The sequence below is a fragment of the Melanostigma gelatinosum genome (genome assembly GCF_949748355.1).
Source record: "Melanostigma gelatinosum genome assembly, chromosome: 2".
In the NCBI taxonomy this organism is placed as follows: domain Eukaryota; kingdom Metazoa; phylum Chordata; class Actinopteri; order Perciformes; family Zoarcidae; genus Melanostigma; species Melanostigma gelatinosum.
Window position 1 is genome coordinate 2,580,506 of NC_136635.1, and position 21,307 is coordinate 2,601,812.

At 45.4% G+C, this 21,307-nt stretch overlaps 1 protein-coding gene across 1 annotated transcript; it reads left to right on the forward strand.

The window, feature by feature from the left end:
* Nucleotides 1-395: 395 nt before the first annotated feature.
* On the forward strand, nucleotides 396-21,223 carry rasl12 (RAS-like, family 12; the record flags this gene model as incomplete). Its single annotated transcript, XM_079285921.1, is given in 8 exon segments — nucleotides 396-498; nucleotides 1,000-1,056; nucleotides 2,286-2,301; nucleotides 2,303-2,357; nucleotides 14,153-14,212; nucleotides 14,215-14,216; nucleotides 16,145-16,277; nucleotides 20,906-21,223. Coding segments are annotated over 8 exon segments (744 nt in total).
* Nucleotides 21,224-21,307: the final 84 nt, after the last annotated feature.

The following is a 21,307-nucleotide window of genomic DNA, read 5'->3' on the forward strand; positions in this document are numbered from 1 at the left end:
TCATACGCAGACTATTGACATTATGAGTGACTACTAATTATGAGACTTAGTTTTATCGTTTGGTTATTGGTCCCTGTTCGCAGGGTGGTGCCCCGTTGTTATTAATAATCATTAATAATTGTTACATACATTAATAATTCTATTGATGTCAAGAATTCAGTTTCTTAAATGCTGATAACCCAAACACGCTCCATTAGTTCCTAACAGAGACCAGCACAGTATTCCAGTCCACTGGGATCTGCAGAGGACATCTTTCTTTTTCTGGCGCTCGTCTTCAAGACAAAAAAGAAGAAACAACAACTTGCCTCTAAGGAAACGTCTTTTAATCTTCTTCAGCGTTCTCAAATGAGACCAGAGACACGTGTGTGTGAGAAGCAGACTGCTGGAAGGGAAGCATGTCGGGGATGTTCGGGAAAGGGAAGACGTGTAACTCTCCTGACAGCAGTGCAGCTGAGTGTAACCTGGTGCTGCTCGGTGTGATGGGCTGCGGGAAATCAGGTCCATCAGAAACCACTTTCACTTCTTATTTACAGGCAAATACTTCATGGCAGAAAATGTTAGAAAGCGTAGCCTTACTGCAGACTGTAGGCTGACTGAAAGAGATTGTTCATGTAAATAATAACTGTGTTTTCCCTCATTGACTATTGTTTTATCACAATGTATGAGAAAGTCATGGTTTGTGATAAAGTAAGTAGCTGAAAAACCAGGAACACCAGAAGTGAATGAATTATTCCTGTTGTAACGTGGACTTGGTTGAACTTGATTCACTTTGTTTCAGTTCATTGGATTCAGTGTCTTCAGTGGAAGTTGTTGTGCTCAGTTACATGGAGACCTTTTTATTCTGAAATGAACACCATCCAGTTGTGTTTGTACTTCATGAGTTTGTTTTGATGTTAGACGTGTATGTTGATGTGGTTTTCTCAGGGCCCTCCCTGACCCCGGTCCCCTGAGGCCCTCAGTCAGTCACACTGTGTCACGTTGTCTCTCTCTGTGTAACAGCGCTGACCGCCAAGTTCCTCACAAAGCGCTTCATCAGTGAATACGACCCCCATCTAGGTGAGATCTTTGCTTCATTTTAATAAGAGCAATACATAGAAGGAGGTGGAGAGTGAGAGTATATATTAACTGAAGTACAATGTTGAGGTACTTGTACTTTACGTGAGTATTTCAATCTAACCTTATACTTCTACTTAACAATGTGTCAGAGGCAAATATTTTACTTTTTGCTGCACAGCATAACTTTACCCAGGCAGAAAAAAAAGTACTTTTTTTGTATTTAAAATATACTGACATTTTCAATACACTGCAAATATACTATCAAGGAATTGTACTTTCTGCAAATAAAAAATATACTAAATACACTTCAAAGTGTGCATAACTACTATTTAATCACAACTAAAATATATTACGTATAAAATAAGTTCCAAAATAGCACTCTTTAAGTATACTGATGATTAGTAGGGATCAAGTATACTCAAGTATGCTAAAATTAAATATACTTAGCATATTTATTTTTCACCTGGGTGGTTATTGGGGACTTTGCAGAACAACAGTATAGATGATAAGGAATGATGTAATCTAAGACGTGAGTAAACATTAGACCGGTGGTGTCCCTGCTGCCACAGCTTTCAGTTGACTTTGAGTTGTTAGCAGAACAATTTCTGGAGCAGAACGTGTTTTCTTCTTCTCTGCAGCTCCAATAATCATCTCATGACTTCCTGGTACTTTAAGATACTTTGCTGAGAATACTTCTGTACGTACATAGCATTGTGAATGCAGGACTTGTAATATATTACTATTATTATTGGTACCTTTACTTCAAGATCTCCTCCAGATATGTTTTTAAAGACATATAACATACTCTGTTAATAATGTGTGTCTTATAAGTATTTTCCACAAAAATGAATAAAACTACCTCTTAGAATGACTTCTTCATGTAAAAACCCATGTTCTCTGAATCTGGAAATATTTTTTGAATAAGATGTTCCGTACTTCAATGAAAAGTCCATTCTCAGTGTTCGTGGCTGCACACTCCACGTTTCCACACAGCGCTGTTTGGTACGGGACCCTGATGGGTGAGAACATGTCATAAATCCTGCAGGTACATCCAGGTGAGCTCAGAGAAGCTTCAGCAGATGAATGTGAAAACAAACTCTGTCCACACATTACTCTGCACAGTGAAGCTTAAGTTAAGGACCTGAGTACTTCTTCCACCGCCGTAGAATACATCAGGATGTATCCGTGACCATGTAATAGTGTCCTCTGTGTCATTGGCTGCTGTGTAGAGGATATCTACTCATCAAGAGAAGGTGGACCAGCAGCCTGTCACAGTGAGAGTGATGGACACCTGTGACCAGGTAGGAACACGCTGCTGTGTTGACTGTGTGAGGAGGTAGAAAGGCTGAACGCTTCTACTCACATCTTCTCTCCTGCTTCTTCATCTGTGTAGCCCATCATTGCTTTAATGCTATTCTTTATTGTTTCCATGAAAACCAGACAAAAGGGCTCTAAACTACATCAAATTAAAAAAGAAGAAATCAAATCACAGTAGCAGTTGGCAGAGTCCAACATAATGTTGTCAGATGGTTTTATTTTCTCACCGTACAAAGATATTCAGTTTAATATCATCAAGACAAAGAAAAGAGACAACAAACATCTGGCCTCTTATTCAGGTCATTTCATCACTTTGTGCTTCTGCAGTGAAAATATCAGCACAATCCAACAGCAGCCGGTCACAAGAAGCATGGTCCAATAGAAGTGATGTCATGATGTTGGTTTGATGCATGGACCTGAACAGGGTGTTTTTCTGTACATTAATAGAAGACGAGCTAAGCTCAGGCCCATCTGTGAGCGATGCCTGACACCTGCTGGTGGAACACAGGAGCTGTTCACCACAGACACTAAAGGTTTCACTGAAGATGGCCGCAAATAGACAATTCACACAATTCAGAAATGACACAAGTGTCCGAACTACTAACCAGAAGCCTCGCAGCATAAAGCTTCACATTGGACATGACTTCTTACACTCATGTAACCCATGCTGGGACTGTGAGTGTCAGACCTTTATGTGCACTATGCCACTTGCAAAATAAGAGAAATTAAACATTAATTCAGGCCATTTTCAATACAAGGTCAATTTTACTCCAGATCATATTCAAATACATTCATATTGAAATATCTTCAAAACGTTGGCCTGAGTGTAAAGTGATTCGTATGAACAGTGTAATCGGCTGAGTGAATGGACGTCATCAGTGGTTTGTGACAGGCCAAACTGCACCACGCTGAGAATTAATTCAAACTGAATGTTGTGAATTCAAACAAGTTGGTCTGACTTTTGGCCACGTTTACTGGAAAATCGACAGTTTACTGCAGCTAAAGGGACAGTGTGTATGTTTTAGTGCCATCTAGTGGTGTGTTGCAGGTTGCAACCTTCTCCAGACCCCTCTGCTCCCCCCTCCCTTTCCAACATGTTGGAGAACTACGGTGGCCTTCAGGTACAGAGTTATCTTAAGGATTTTAGTACGACTAGGAGCTCCTCTCAGCAATACTCTGTTCTTCTACATCAGCGGTTCCCAAACTTTTTAGGCCGCGCACCCCCTTCTACATCCCGACCGGGTTCGCGCACCCCCCCTTAATAAAAAAAAAACTAAAAAAAGAAGCAACAGAGCCTTTTAAGCCTTCATAGCCGCATAAGAATCGGACCAATGAGTGAACAGTTTGCTCGCGCGTGGCATTTGTTTACAAGATTTAGTCCGCTGTTAAATGTTGCAGTGTGAACACAAACCGAACAAAGGAGCAACTGCAACAAAGCAAACGAACTGAAGGTGTGAAAACGCCCTGAAACACTGCAACAAAGTTTCAATCACTTTCAGTGACACAAGGCGTCACTTTTAAAGAGCAATACGGATGCGAGGACACACGCACAGGCTCAGAGGCAGATTATCACATTTAATTTACAATTAATGAGCGACTAATGTAGCCAGGATGTCTTCGGACAAAGCATCGATGCGGCGCGACACAGTGTTGTTGGACACCGGGATCATGCACAACTTTTTTGCTTCTTTCTCCCCAATCATACATTCCACCATCTCTCTGGCAGCTGGCAAGCTCACGTCTTCGGCGATTGTGTGCGGTAGCCCCTTTCTCGCTATTCTGGAACCAGATATGAAGCCCGTAGTGCGTCATTTCTAGACCAACACATGAATGAGACTGCAGTTGTTTTTGGCTGTTTTGTAACTCCTCCAATTTCGATATAAACAATGTAAGGGGCTTTTGACTTGCACTGGCATGCTTGGTGTTCAGGTGGCGACGTAAATAAGAGCTTCAGACTGTTAGCCAGAACCTCACTGCACACCACGCACTGTGGCTTTGGGCAATCTGCGTTGCCAATCCAAGTGAAGCCCAGACACAGATACTTTTCATCATATTTCCTCTTTTTTTCCCAGTCTGCACCGTCTCATCTTCCTCTGACTCTGGCTCGATTTCTTCTCCCGGTCTCTCCCCGACGCACCTCTCCGTTCCCCTCGCCTCCGATTCCTCTCTCTCTCTCTGTCCCTCTCCTCTTTTACGACTGATAGCTTCAGATGTCCCACCTGACAGTTTTTAAATTAAAATTACATTTTTTTTAAATATTTAATATTATTACACCATCAGACCGCCATTACACTTTTCCTCTCACGCACCCCCTAGAGTCAGCTCGCGCACCCCCAGGGGTGCGCGCACCCCACTTTGGGAATCCCTGTTCTACATGACTCAACTATTGTATCTAAAAACATATATATGTAATACAAAATTAAGAAGAGGATAATTTGGATTTAACTAAATATTGTTTCTAGAGCAGCAACAGTTATGTTTACAACAGCAAATTCACGATATAAAGTCATTAATATCTCACTGGAAACACATGTAAAATGTCAATAAAATAAACAATGTTTCTGAGTGAAGTTTAGAAAGAATGAAGAACACAGACATCAATAAGTATCAGTCCTTCTTCATGTCCTCCTGTATTCATGTCCTCTGTTCTCCTGTCCTGTCTTCATGTCCTCTGTCTTCGTGTCCTCTGTCTTCATATCCTCCTGTCTTCATGTCCTCTGTCTTCATGTCCTCCTGTCTTCATGTCCTCTGTTCTCCTGTCCTCCTGTCTTCATGTCCTCTGTCTTCATGTCCTCTGTTCTCCTGTCCTCATGTCCTCTGTCTTCATGTCCTCCTGTCTTCATGTCCTCATGTCTTCATGTCCTCCTGTCTTAATGTCCTCCTGTCTTCATGTCCTCCTGTCTTCATGTCCTCTGTCTTCATGTCCTCTGTCTTCATGTCCTCCTGTCTTCATGTCCTCTGTCTTCATGTCCTCCTGTCTTCATGTCCTCCTGTCTTCATGTCTTCATGTCCTCCTGTCTTCATGTCCTCCTCTCCTCCTGTCTTCATGTCCTCCTGTCCTCCTGGCTTCATGTCCTCCTGGCTTCATGTCCTCCTGTCCGCTTGTCCTCTGTCTTCATGTCCTCCTGGCTTCATGTCCTGTCTTCATGTCCTCCTGTCTTCATGTCCTCCTGTCTTAATGTCTTCATGTCCTCCTGTCTTCATGTCCTCCTCTCCTCCTGTCTTCATGTCCTCCTGTCCTCCTGGCTTCATGTCCTCCTGGCTTCATGTCCTCCTGTCCGCTTGTCCTCTGTCTTCATGTCCTCCTGGCTTCATGTCCTGTCTTCATGTCCTCCTGTCTTCATCGACTCCTGTCTTCATGTCCTCCTGTCTTCATGGACTCCTGTCTTCATCGACTCCTGTCTTCATGTCCTCCTGTCTTCATGTCCTCCTGTCTTCATGGACTCCTGGCTTCATGTCATCCTGGCTTCATGTCCTCCTGGCTTCTGTCTTCATGTCCTCCTGTCCGCTTGTCCTCTGTCCGCTTGTCCTCTGTCCGCTTGTCCTCCTGGCTTCATGTCCTCCTGGCTTCATGTCCTCCTGTCTTCATCGACTCCTGTCTTCATGTCCTCCTGTCTTCATGTCCTCCTGTCTTCATGTCCTCCTGTCTTCATGTCCTCCTGGCTTCATGTCCTCCTGGCTTCATGTCCTCCTGGCTTCATGTCCTCTGTCTTCATGTCCTCCTGTCCGCTTGTCCTCTGTCCGCTTGTCCTCTGTCTTCATGTCCTCCTGTCTTCATGTCCTCTGTCTTCATGTCCTCTGTCTTAATGTCCTCATGTCTTCATGTCCTCCTGTCTTCATGTCCTCTGTTCTCCTGTCCTCCTGTCTTCATGTCCTCCTGTCTTCATGTCCTCTGTCTTCATGTCCTCTGTTCTCCTGTCCTCCTGTCTTCATGTCCGCTGTCTTCATGTCCTCTGTCTTAATGTCCTCTGTCTTCATGTCCTCATGTCTTCATGTCCTCATGTCTTCATGTCCTCTGTCTTCATGTCCTCTGTCTTCATGTCCTCCTGTCTTCATCGACTCCTGTCTTCATGTCCTCCTGTCTTCATGTCCTCCTGTCTTCATGTCCTCCTGTCTTCATGTCCTCCTGGCTTCATGTCCTCCTGGCTTCATGTCCTCTGTCTTCATGTCCTCCTGTCCGCTTGTCCTCTGTCCGCTTGTCCTCTGTCTTCATGTCCTCCTGTCTTCATGTCCTCCTGTCTTCATGTCCTCCTGTCTTCATGTCCTCTGTTCTCCTGTCCTCCTGTCTTCATGTCCTCCTGTCTTCATGTCCTCCTGTCTTCATGTCCTCTGTTCTCCTGTCCTCCTGTCTTCATGTCCGCTGTCTTCATGTCCTCTGTCTTAATGTCCTCTGTCTTCATGTCCTCATGTCTTCATGTCCTCCTGTCTTCATGTCCTCTGTCTTCATGTCCTCTGTCTTCATGTCCTCTGTTCTCCTGTCCTCCTGTCTTCATGTCCTCTGTCTTCATGTCCTCCTGTCTTAATGTCTTCATGTCCTCCTGTCTTCATGTCCTCCTCTCCTCCTGTCTTCATGTCCTCCTGTCCTCCTGGCTTCATGTCTGTTTCACCCTCTTTTTTCTAGTTTTAATTGATCTACTAATAGTACGATGTCAGCCAACACGTACTAGAAGTTTTTTAGAACTAGAACTGTTTTTGCATTTGATCTGCTATGGCTTCACTCACCCCTCCATCCGACTGTGTCAGCTGCGCCCGCCTGGTGGATAAAATCACAGAGTTGGAGGGAAGAATATCCACGCTCTACAGGATCCAGTATGCCGAGAGCCTCATGGACACCATAATTTTCGGTCCATCACAGACTGACACAACCAGCGACCGCGTGCATGAGTCCATCGCTTCCAGTCCTGCTGCCGCGGCACCTCCTCCGGTCGCAGCTCCTGAGGCCTCCTGGCTACGGCTCGGAGCTAAGCCCAAAGCCCTGGTCAGCTCTACTCCATCACATCACGAGCCCTGGTCCCTGGTCTGTGCTCGCGGCAGCCGGAGAGGGAGACGCTCATCTCCTACACCCCATGGCTTCGATGTCCAGCTGAAGAATGGATTTGACGCCCTTGCCCTGCACGAGTTCCCTCCTCTGACTACGGACTCCCAGCTTCCTACATCATCCCAGCTGCCGCCTCGGGGGACCCACAGCCCCGGGTCCCCCGACATCCCTACGCCAGTCATTCCTGAGCCCTCCTCTCGCCCCAGGACACGCCGCTCCATACCGTGCTTTACACCAGCACCGCGGCGAGCTTCGGTCGCCCGTTCTCTCAGTCCTTGCTTGTCTGCTCCGCCACCACTGGTTGAATCCTCGCCTCCATCCACGCGTATTGCACGCGCAGTGTTGCCGCCTCGTCCCCTCTTCGCCCCGACGACGCTGATAGTCGGGGACTCAATCATCAGGAACACCCGTTTCTTCAACGCGGAGACACACTGCTTCCCCGGAGCAACGGCTCCAGACATCCTGCTGACACTGCCTGGCCTGATGCGCGCCCTCCCGTCTTCCATTCGGCGAATTATCGTTCATGTGGGAATCAACGATACAGCCCTCCACCAGTCCGAGTTGACCAAGATGGATTTTACAAATCTTTTAAGCTTTTTAAACAGCTGTGGACTGTCTGTTTTTATCAGTGGTCCAAGTCCAACACTCGGCCGTGGATCACAGCGGTTCAGCAGAGTCCTCAGCCTCCACACCTGGCTCCAGGCCGCCTGCAGGATCAACAACGTGAGCTTCATTGACAATTTTAATCTGTTTTGGGGCCGCTCTTCCGCTTTTAAGAAGGATGGTATTCATTTTAACAAGCTGGGTAGCCGCCTGCTAGCGGATAATTTACAGCATGCTGTTCACTCCCATTCACATGATTGACTGTTTACACCTGGATCCCCTGTCCGCTGTCACTCTTCCTCTACGATAATTCATCAGCCGCATTCATCCCCTACAAGCAACACCAGCTCCCCCTGGCGGCATGGAGGATCTCCAGCCTCTAACGTAACTTCCACTCCACGACCCATGAGCATTCCCGTGAGAATCACAGACTCGCGCTCACGCCCTAGTTATGGTCGGTTTCGAGGTGCTGCACGAGTGATCCGTCCTATTGCACATACCCCCAAAGCTTCCTGTGGTGATGACGATACAGTGTCTTCCCCCATCAAAATGTGTCTGATTAATGCACGCTCTATAACAAACAAGGCTCACATTTTAAATGACTTGTTCACAAGTCATAATTTGGCTTTTTTATTTCTGACCGAGACCTGGCAACAGAATATGGAATGCATCCATTTCAATGAACTCTGCCCTGTGGACTGTTCTTATGTTGGGACACCGCGTCTGACAGGCCGCGGTGGAGGCCTCGCCGTGGTCTGGAAGAATCAGTTTTCCTGCCACTTGGGGAGCACAGAATCCTATGCTACTTTTGAACTACAGCTGACTAAAGTGGGCCGGCAAAAGCCGTTTTACTGTTTTTTAATTTACCGACCTCCAGGTCCTGCAGGTCAGTTTTTATCAGAATTCACAGACTTTCTGACCTCTATTATCAAGCTAGACAAAGTGCTTCTGGTTGGTGATTTTAATCTGCATGTCAATGATACCACAGACTGTATAGCTACTGAGTTTCTCAATATTACTGAATCTTTTAATTTCACGCAACATGTTTCTGGCGCCACTCACAGGGGTGGTCACACCTTGGACCTTGTGTTTTCTCTGGGTCTTGATGTTGATAATACCTGTTGTGAGGACCTATTGATCAGTGACCATAAATGTATTTTCTTTGATCTTTCTGTCAATGCTGACCCCTTGTGTCTGAAACAAACATTCCACTCACGCATTATTACTCAGAGTACAGCTCATCATTTCTCTATGCACTTCTGCTGTGATATGAACACAAATCTCAATGATGTTGAACACTTGATACAGTCCTTTAATGAACATTGCACCACTTTGCTGGATAAAGTGGCACCTCTTAAGGAAAGGACCAGGGCTGCCTATAACACTACTCCGTGGATGACAGAAGCTGTGTGCAGCGTGAGACAGAAGTGTCGCAGGGCAGAGCGACTCTGGAAAGCTACTGGGCTAGAAGTGCATCGTTTATATCTCAAAGACCTCAGAGTTTCTTTTAATACCACAGTAAAGGAAGCTAGAACTGCTTATTTTGCCAACCTAATCTCTTCTTCAAAGAAAAATCCCAAGATTCTGTTTGACACAATTAGAGGAATTGTTTCACCACCTGTCTCCACTGTACCATGCTATTCTGTTGACGATTGCAACAAATTCCTGATCTATTTTAATGATAAGGTAACAGGTATTAGGTCTGGCATTCGGCCTGGGATCTGTTCGGCTACTTGTAGCTCCTCGCAATCTCCTGCTGTTATGGGCTCTTTCCAGCCTATCAGCCTTCAAGACCTGATGGACTTAATTAACAATACAAAGCCATCAACTTGCCCTCTGGATATAATTCCATCCTCTCTATTTAAGAACGTTCTGTTAACTATTGGCCCTGCAGTAACATCTATTGTCAATTCCTCATTGTCTACAGGAATTGTCCCTTCCTATTTCAAACATGCCACTATCCAGCCCATATTAAAGAAACCTAACTTAGATCCAGCTTTGCCCATGAACTACAGGCCCATATCAAAACTGCCTTTCCTGTCCAAACTTTTAGAGAAAGTGGTGGCCAAACAACTTACTGCTGCACTGGAGAGGCACAACATGTATGACAAGTTCCAGTCTGGGTTTCGTAAGCAACACTCTACTGAAACCGCTCTCCTGAGGGTTTCAAATGACATTCTCATGTGTGCTGATGCAGGTGACTGCTCTGTGTTAGTTCTTCTGGATCTCAGTTCTGCATTTGACACTGTAGACCATGACATCCTGATTAAGAGGCTACGTGATTGGGTGGGCATAACTGGCATAGCGTTAGACTGGTTTACATCTTACCTCAGTGACAGAAGTTTCAATGTCTCTGTGGGTGCTTTTGTGTCTGTTACCTCTCCACTGTCTTGTGGTGTACCGCAGGGCTCGGTTCTGGGGCCTCTGTTATTTTCACTTTATCTGTTACCTTTGGGACCGATCATAAAAAGCTATAATGTGTCCTATCACTTATATGCAGACGACATCCAACTTCATCTGTCATTCAAACCCAGCGAGGCATTCACATTAACTAGGCTCCTGGACTGTGTCAATGCCATCAGAGACTGGACGGCAGAAAACTGCCTGCAACTCAACGACTCTAAGACGGAGGTCCTAGTTATTGCTCCAGAGGAGTTTGTCCCCATGATCAGGCAGATTATTAGTCTTCTCTCCTCTGCTTCCCATTGCAACCTGCGCAATCTTGGGATTTTCTTTGATCGCTCCATGTCATTTGACCCTCATGTTAAGCAGCTGTCCAGGTCATGTTTCTTCCATCTAAGAAATATCAGTAAACTGAGATCTGTATTATCAACGCCTGAATTAGAAATGATCATACACACATTTATCTCCTCTCGCATTGACTACTGCAACTCACTTTTTACATCACTCAGTGTATCTGCTCTTAACCGTCTGCAGGTCATCCAAAATGCTGCCGCCAGATTACTCACCAGGACAAACCGACGGTCTCACATCACCCCCGTACTCCGATCTCTCCACTGGCTTCCTGTAGCATCTCGGATACACTTCAAAATTCTCACCATCACTTACAGAGCACTTCACGGTCAGGCTCCGACTTATGTAGCTGATCTACTTCGCCCCTATTCACCCGCCCGCACTCTCAGGTCAAATGCTCTAGGTCTTCTGTCAGTCCCACGCACACGATTTAAGACCCGTGGTGACCGAGCCTTTGAGGCAGTGGCCCCGAGGCTCTGGAATGCTCTGCCTGCAACTCTACGCCTCGCAGATACTGTGGATACTTTTAAAAGCCAGCTAAAAACCCACCTGTTTAGGCTGGCGTTTGTGTAAAAGTAAACCCATGTCCTAGACCTGCTCTTAACATTTGTTTTACATTTTTATTTTATTTTTATTTTATTCTTTAACATTTTTTATTCACTCTGTGTATGTAATTTATTGACCGTAGGGTCACATTGTGTTTTTTATGCTTTTAAATGTCTGCTCTGTTAAGCACTTTGTGATAGTACTGTCTGTGAAAAGCGCTATATAAATAAAATTCATTCATTCATTCATTCATTCATTCATTCATTCATGTCCTCCTGGCTTCATGTCCTCCTGTCCGCTTGTCCTCTGTGTTCATGTCCTCCTGGCTTCATGTCCTGTCTTCATGTCCTCCTGTCTTCATCGACTCCTGTCTTCATGTCCTCCTGTCTTCATGTCCTCCTGTCTTCATGGACTCCTGTCTTCATCGACTCCTGTCTTCATGTCCTCCTGTCTTCATGTCCTCCTGTCTTCATGGACTCCTGGCTTCATGTCCTCCTGGCTTCTGTCTTCATGTCCTCCTGTCCGCTTGTCCTCTGTCCGCTTGTCCTCCTGGCTTCATGTCCTCCTGGCTTCATGTCCTCCTGTCTTCATGTCCTCTGTCTTCATGTCCTCCTGTCTTCATCGACTCCTGTCTTCATGTCCTCCTGTCTTCATGTCCTCCTGTCTTCATGTCCTCCTGTCTTCATGTCCTCCTGTCTTCATGTCCTCCTGGCTTCATGTCCTCTGGCTTCATGTCCTCCTGTCTTCATGTCCTCTGTTCTCCTGTCCTCCTGTCTTCATGTCCGCTGTCTTCATGTCCTCTGTCTTAATGTCCTCTGTCTTCATGTCCTCATGTCTTCATGTCCTCCTGTCTTCATGTCCTCTGTCTTCATGTCCTCTGTCTTCATGTCCTCTGTTCTCCTGTCCTCCTGTCTTCATGTCCTCCTGTCTTAATTTCTTCATGTCCTCCTGTCTTCATGTCCTCCTGTCTTCATGTCCTCCTGTCCTCCTGGCTTCATGTCCTCCTGGCTTCATGTCCTCCTGTCTTCATGTCCTCTGTCCTCTGTCTTCATGTCCTCCTGTCTTCATATCCTCCTGTCCGCTTGTCCTCTGTCTTCATGTCCTCCTGGCTTCATGTACTCCTGTCTTCATGTCCTCTGTCTTCATGTCCTCCTGTCTTCATGTCCTCCTGTCTTCATGTCCTCCTGTCTTCATGGACTCCTGTCTTCATCGACTCCTGTCTTCATGTCCTCCTGTCTTCATGTCCTCCTGTCTTCATGGACTCCTGTCTTCATGTCCTCCTGGCTTCATGTCCTCCTGGCTTCTGTCTTCATGTCCTCCTGTCCGCTTGTCCTCCTGGCTTCATGTCCTCCTGTCTTCATGTCCTCCTGTCTTCATGTCCTCCTGTCTTCATGGACTCCTGTCTTCATGTCCTCCTGTCTTCATGTCCTCCTGTCTTCATGTCCTCCTGGCTTCATGTCCTCCTGGTTTCATGTCCTCTGTCCTCTGTCTTCATGTCCTCCTGTCCGCTTGTCCTCTGTCCGCTTGTCCTCTGTCTTCATGTCCTCCTGGCTTCATGTCCTCCTGTCTTCATGTCCTCTGTCCTCTGTCTTCATGTCCTCCTGGCTTCATGTCCTCCTGGCTTCATGTCCTCCTGTCTTCATGTCCTCTGTCTTCATGTCCTCCTGTCTTCATCGACTCCTGTCTTCATCGACTCCTGTCTTCATGTCCTCTTGTCTTCATGTCCTCCATGTTTACATGTTTATGCTTGTTGAACAGGAGTTTTTACAAAGCATTGTATACTATTCTAAATCTACGGAGTTGATTTCTCGCCTCAAATACTATCAGAAGTGGTATCAGAATAATGAAAAAGCATACGAAGTTTCTAAAAAACAAAACAAAAACATTGTTTGGACCAGGAAGCCTCCTTCAGACTACGGGAACAAGAACCGTGAGCTGCAGTGGATAAATCGCTCCTGCCAGGCCTGTCTGCTTCGAATTACCAGTTAGCAACATAGCTAGGCTAATGTTAGCATTTAGCAGCCAGTAGCCAATCAGAGGCAGATTAGGGGCAGGTATTCCTGCAAGGCATACTGGGTAGGTGCGCCCGCACATGTGCAGAATCGGATCGAGCTGCTGGGACGGATCGGACCCTGACAGGATGCGCTCCCTGCTGTATGTAGAGTAGCTGTAAATGATTTCAGGTGACTGTACACTAATGTAAACATATGGATATTATATTCCAGGTCTGAAATGAAATCCCCCTAAATGTTGCTCACTGTTCCTTTAAGGATTGAAAATAGCATTATTGAATATAAAATGTGGTTTATCAAACTTATTTTATTGAAATGATTATAGCATAATTATTTTAGGAATTATGCATGAATCAAAAAAATGAAACAAAACTCACGTAGCCCCTGCGACACTCCAAAGTACCCCGTGAGTAACTAGGACCTACATTTGAGAAACAGTGATTGAGGCAGCAGAACTGATGGTTGGGTTCAGGACAGGACAGGGGTCTGGGTGGCTGTGGCTCGCAGACAGCTTGACCTGCCGTCCACCATGACTTCCTCCTGACACAAACTTCTCTGCTGATACTACATTCCTGACTTTGTCCCGTTCTCCCGTCATTATTACTACAGCCTCTAGGGGTTGACGTTGTCTTCTTGTATTCGTATCGGTGATCGAGACGATAGCCGCCTTCTGGACCTATGGTGTAGCAGGCCCTCTCTAACCCTCTAAGCCTCTATGAGGCTGATAGCCGCTGATATCATTCAGAGTGGGTTCCTTTATGACACAGTTGGAACCTTTGCAATATGAATGTGTGCAGTGTGAGTTTTGGTTTCTGTGTGTGTACAGGAGGGTCCAGTGAATAGTGAGCGTTATCTGTCGTGGGCCAGCGCCTTCCTCGTCGTCTACAGCAGTGATTTTCAACCTTTTTTGAGCCGCGGCACACTTTTTACATTTACAAAATCCTGGGGCACACCACCAACCAAAATGACACAAAAAGACACTAACACAGTACATATAATACATATAGTTAATAATATAGTTTCTAAATGTATTTGTACTCACTTAGTGTGAAACCTGGGCCTGTTTCGATGAACACAACATGGATATCCTGGCAGGAATGGTAGAAAGACACACACGAAGCTCTTCCTCAACAGCTCTCAGTCTCTCTCTGTTTTTAGTTTTTATCGCTGTCAAGCTTGAGAAGCTCAGCTCACACAGATATGTGGTTGAAAACGGGAGCAATGTCAAAATAGCTTTGTTGGCCAGAATGGGGAACTCCTTGGCAACAGCTAACCAAAAACTGTCCAAAGGAAGATCAGCAAAGTTTAGCTTTAAACCACGATCTTGTTTCAGTTCAATGAGTTCCTCTTGTTCCTTTAAAGTCATGTCCTTTCCAGCAACGGATGCTGAGCTGTATGGGTCCCTAACCCAGTCAAGGCATTCTGTGAAGGCTGAAGAGAAATAAAATGACAACTTCTCCTCCAGAGTTTTCAAATGTTTGCCAATCACCTCGCACATTGCAGCAGTGTTGCCATCCTGCAGTTTCTCGGTGAGTGGGAACATCTCAAGGTTGCCACGCTGCACATGTTGTTGCCAGAGCTGGACCTTTAAACGGAATCCGTTCACTTTGTCAGTGCTTGTAAGCAGGTTTTCATTTCGGCCTTGCATCCGTGTGTTCAGTTCATTCAGATGATGAAATATATCAGCCAGGTATGCCAGCTTTGCACACCACTGATCACTTGCAAGCAGCTTTGAGAAATCGGGCCTCTCGTCTGTCAGAAACACTTTAAGTTCCTCTCGGAGCTCATACACACGGGTCAGCACTTTGCCGCGCGACAGCCACCGGACCTCCGTGTGGAGCAATAACACTTTATGTTCCGCTCCCATTTCCTCACACAGAGACGCAAATAAGCGAGATTTCAAAGGTCGCGTCTTCACAAAGTTCACTAAGCGCACAACATCATCCAACACAGGACCTAGATCTGCTGGTAAGGTCTTTGCAACGAGGGCCTCGCGGTGCAAAAAACAGTGCGTAACAGTAACAGCTGGGTTTCTTTCTTTGACCCTACTTACGAAGCCTTTGATGCGCCCGACCATGGCTGCGGGACTTTTTTGTTTTAGCTACGAGTTCAGCAACAAGGTAGCTAGCTTTGAGGGCTCTCTCGTTTACCTTTGTGGTTTTTCTCAAAACAGTTGCCTGTTTCTCATTGTTTGTACGTAAGCGTACAAAATAGTCCATCGACTTGTTTTGAACGGAAGGGTGTTTCGTTTGGAGATGGCGTTTAAGCTTGCTTGGCACCATGGCGCTATTGGATAGCTTCTCACCACACACCAAGCACAGCGGACTCGGTGCCGTTGCATCCCCGGTGAACGTAAATCCAAATGAAAGATAGCTTTCGCTGTATTGCCTCGAGCTCACCGTCTTGTCTTTTTTTCTTTTGTCGACCACTCATACTTGGGCCTTCATCTGGGTCAGAATTTTGTCCAGGGCCCTGTTCGGCATTTGCATTTTCCCTTCTCAAAAACTTCTCCATCACTGTCACCTTTTTTTGTTTTTGTTTTTCATCACTGTCACTTGCTCGTCTTGCTTTGATCCCAAACTGTCACTGTCACGTGTCGCGCAGCACTAACTCTATTGTCTTTACAGGTATTTAAATCCCTCTGCTGCCACCCACTGCCATAGAAGAGTATTACATTATCTGCGACACTTTATTACAGCACAGACACCCGACAATGGTTAATTAGGTGATATTAGAAAATTTCCCACGGCACACCTGACGATCTCTCGCGGCACACTAGTGTGCCGCGGCACACCGGTTGAAAATCACTGGTCTACAGCATCAACAACATGGAGAGCTTCAAAGGCTGCCAGCTGTACCTGCAGACCCTCGCCTTGCACCACAAAACCTTCAACCCACAAACTCCCATCATCCTCCTGGGGAACAAGCTGGACATGGACAGATACAGGCTGGTATCTGTGTGTGTGTGTGTGTGTGTGTGTGTGTGTGTGTGTGTGTGTGTGTGTGTGTGTGTGTGTGTGTGTGTGTGTCCTATACAAATAATATGATGAACATAAGAACTAGAAAGTGACAATCCAACCAACATGTGTGCACTGTGCTGCAGGACACGCATTGAACATGTTTTTGGCTGAGGAAAGGCTCGGCCCGAATGTGCAGATGGTTTAGTTCTGAGGGACGTATGCCGAATGTGCTCTGTGGGAGCTTTCTACTTCATTTTGTCATTTCAACACAGAACTACTTGTATAGATCCTTTGATCATCAACAATGTGTGCACGGTGGCAACGGAAGTGTCCCCAGCAATGTTCCCTCTAAGCTGCGCGCTTGAGCAATCGCGCACTGCTCGCACATTCTCAGCGCACAAGAAAATCTATGCAGCGCATAAAATAAAATTCAACATAAACGTATTAATTAATATCTAATATTAGTCCTAATCTTATCTAATCAATTAAACCAATAATAATAATAATAATAATAATAATTTTGTTTTCTGTACTATTTTGCAACGTAACTCAGTGAGTGACAGGTGTCCAGCCAATGATACGATTCGGTTCACTTACGCTACGCAGCCAATCATAGCATTGACACTATTGCCCTGCCCATTCGCGCCGTGCAGGTTAGCTAGCTAACAACAGTGCGGCGGAATTACGAGACGCAAATGCCCCTTATCCCCCCTTATCATGGCGAAACGAACGGGCAGCGACATAAAGTCAAAGCAAGAAGCAGACGAAGCCATCAACCTGGACAAAGTGTACAACCATTGGAGAAGTGAGAAGGACAGACGTGAAAAATAAGGTAAAATTTAAGTCAGATTTGTGCATATTCTAGTGACATTTATTAAGATTTTTTACTTATGGATATTAATCATTAAATTATGTTACTACTAGATAATTTATGGGTAGTAGAAATGATAATAAAAAACTGAGTAATTACATATTTTACAGACAGAGTTACAGGAATTTACACTGTATCACAAGCTACAGCACACGTCATTGTGCAAAATGTGAATGTTTTAATGTGAACAAAATGTTATGCCTGAAAGGTGTATATGTATCATTTCTTCCACAACAGGACCTCACACAGGCCAAAGCAAGACTCTTCCCATGGCCAAGCAGGACTCTCACATAAAACATACTACACATCTCATGAACAACAAGATTTTTGTCTTTTTCCTTTAAAGTTTGTCAAATCACTTATATTAAAAGTAAACTAGTGAAAATTGCTGCTGTAATTTGATTCTTTTAATAAGCCATGTAACTTGCTATGATCCAAGGTTTTGAACAGGTGTGATACTGGTGTGTGGCCACAGCGTGCACATCTGATGTTGCTCACAGTGGTCCTCAGTGTGCTCAGGGAGCTTGTGTGTATGCCCAGACACATGAAAAATTAGAGGGAACATTGGTCCCCAGCCATCCAGACGAGATGGAACACTTTAAACGTTGAACTAAAACTGTTAACAGCATCAACAACTCTACTTTTAAGAATCAACAGAGTCAAGTTCTACAGAACTCTGTCAGAATTACGACCGTTTCAGAGATGCAGGTGTTTTAGTTTAGCGAGTGACCGTGTTAACTAGTGACTTGCAGCTGAATGTGTCCGTGGATGCTCGTAGTAACTTCAGTAAATGGTTGGAGATAATAAACCCGATCAATATGTATTTAAAAATGTATCAAAGGCTTTTACGAGGTCCTCTACATGTTCTCTCAACAGCTGCCGTCACTACGAGCAACCACAATGCATTTGGCTGAGAGCCACCAGTTAACACGATCACGTGTTGGCTACCACCGGACTGTTTGTAGCGGCCATTTTAAAAGTGAACAAAGTCAAACCTCTGAGTCTGTGTCATGGTTGAACTTCTGTACATGAACACAGATAATGGACTGAAGCATCTGGGGACTTGTAGTTTGTAATGTCTCACTGGTGTATCAACGTTATATGCTCATTTTCTCCACCCATGAATACATGTATACATCTGGCAACTAAATATTGGGCCACTTGCCCATGTATTGTACCCACTCACTAATAGAACACGGATCTGTCAATTTGTTTAGGTTGCATTTGCCATCTTTGCTGGTTAATGTTTTTGCTTTCCTGTAAACTGTAACTTTCCTGTAAACCGTCATACTTCCTTTGCCAAACTGCACGCTCATACTTACATATCATTGTTTACATACGGTCAAAGGGTCTGGAAGTACTTTTAAAGGGCAAGCAGTGAACAATGTGGAGAATTCAAACCTTGACAGGAATAGCGCCATGCCAGCTGCTCTGTGAGGTCTGTATACGTTAAGCTCCAAACCGCTCCTGAGGATCTCTCTTAGATCGACTCTGATGCTGCGTTCACACCAAACGCGGCGCGAATTATTTGCGTGAGTAGATTACATACAACGTATATGCACAGACGCGATGAGACTGGCGCGGCGCAAATTCGCGACGTCGCGGAGCGATAGATGCGAATTTGTGGCGCGATGGACGTGAATTTTTCAACTTCGGCGAAATATTCGCGTGACGCTGTGGCGCGATAGCCTATCAGCGTTGAGTTGCTCCTCCCATCATCACTGACTTCCTGCCGTTGTTGAATCAGGAAACAAATCCTGTAGCCGTCTGTGTTCACCCAGAGCTCTACGATACCTCATATCAACAGAGACCGGACCAAACTATGCGTATACATGTGTGTGTGTAAACCATACGGTACAAACAATGAATAGACGCTGCCGTATTTACGTCTACGTGACGTTATTGACTGCTGGTGGAGCTGCTACGATGTTAGCATAGCCTAGCACCGATCCATCAGAGCTCCATTGAGAAGACAAGTAGCCTACAAATCTGTATCATTACGTAGTTATTTCGGAGTCCCTTTTTGTCGGTTTATTGCCGTTGAATCACAGCTAAATCAGTTTATTTTGTGTTCCTACAGCTGTAGTAAACAGCGACCGGTGGCTTGCTAGACACAGTGAATATAGCTCGATACAATCCACGGAGCTCCTCTGAACAATATTATGAACCAGACATGACGGCGTTTAGTTTCCCGGGATATCTGTCACTTCCACAACACGTATTAAGCAGAAATAGGTTATTATTTCCATGGTTAATGGCGGACAGTTGAACAGCTTTCAGGGCGATAAGCTCCGCCCCCTCTCCGGAGCGTCCAGCATGATTCGTGCGAATGAACACAAATAGTCCCCGGCGAGACCGGCGGTGCGAATAGCGTTAGTATGCGGCGCGATGAATTCGCGCTGCATTTGGTGTGAACGCGGCATGCTTCTTTCAGACAACTGTAAAGAAAATTAACTGCTGAATTCAACAAACATGAGCTGACTCAGCAGCACAGCTGTTGACAAGACTGGCAACAACAGCATATTCCCTTGCTGCAGAGGTCCAAATGAGTCAGAGTTGTCGCCGCACTGAAAGCTCAGTACTCTGGCGTAGGTTTGATACTGAGTTCAATAACAAAAAACAGGACAGATTGTTTTTAAGAAAGAAAACATGTGTCAGTTAAATTTGTATAATTTGTAATTTGTTTCACTCCAGCTGCTGCAGCTTCCTCGCTCGTTAAAATGTTCAGTCTGAGATGGGTTGGTGGTCCCTTTCTTCTGTGACGTAGCAAAGATGGTAATTGTTGAGGGTGAGAAGTATCCAGCGTTCCACAAGCAACTTTTTGACCATCCAGGTAGTCACAGTGCACTGAATGGGTCCTGTAGTGTGAACGCACTTATGCACTCAAAATAGCAAGTTTAAGTACAGAAATACACAAATTGAGACACAGCATCAGTCTGATGTTGACTTTCTTGTCTAATGAAATAAGCTAACTGAGTTCACCGCATTAGTTTAGCATGCTAACATCTGCCACAATGTTACCATGATGGCAATGTTGTTGATTTTATGGTCAGAAAATAAAATGATGAAAAGTCAGAGGATCACCAAAGTTGTTACTATTCATCCTGACAGGAACAAAGTTTATCGCAATCCATCCAATAGTTGTTCCATATTTCAGTCTGAACATTTCTAATGTGATAGGAAACAGATACGTGAGAGGTTATATGTTCGCTCGTGTGGGCCAAAAAACAGTTTGCACCCTGTTATTGTTTTGGACGGTGTGTTTGGCTAACAGCTAACAGCTAACGGCTAACAGCTAACAGCTAACAGCTAACGGAACTACCAGTGCACACACTGCTGTCTCTCGCCGTAGACAGCTTAGTGAGGATACCTTTATGTTTTAGCACGATTGTATGAAGCGTATTATGACAACTTCAAGCCCATTGCTTGTATAATGCTACTTGTTACTTGTTGTATACCCGTTAATTGTTTTTGACGATGAGTAAAAGGCTTTCCAGCACAGACGCTACAGCAGTGGGGGACACCTGGCAGAGACCTGCACTCAACTGAGTTCACCTCTCAACCGTTTCCTATTTGACGATACAAATACTGATACATGTCATTTATGAGTATGTGATTTTTCAAAACAATAAGGTCAGTAGGATTCACGGTGTGGGAAACAATTGATACAGAGTGCTTCCTCCGTGTAAACTTTCCTCAGTTGTGACTCAAGTGATCAGGTTTCAGTAGACTGTCCTCTCTCAGGCAGGTGAGTCAGTGTGACGGTGAGCTGCTGGCGTCTCGTTTCGGGTGTTTGTTCTTTGAGGTGTCGGCCTCTCTGGACTTCCTGTCTGTGCAGCACGTCTTCTACGAGGCGGTGAGGAGGGCGAGGCGCGGCTGTCTGGTACCGGCCGTCTACGTCAGCGAGGACAAAGCGCTGCTCGGTGTCCCCTCCTTCACCACCCCCTGCTACAAGGAGCTGCCGGGCCCCGCCACCGCCAAGCTGGTCACCGTGAAGACGTCCAGAGCCCAGAGCAAACGGAGGGCCGCCACACTCACCCTGCTGAAAGGTTTCAAGATCTTCTGACACACCTGACACCCTCCACTGGGACCACTGACTCTGTGAAAGACCCTGCTGCACAGGGGGTGGACACAATAATATGAACAGCTA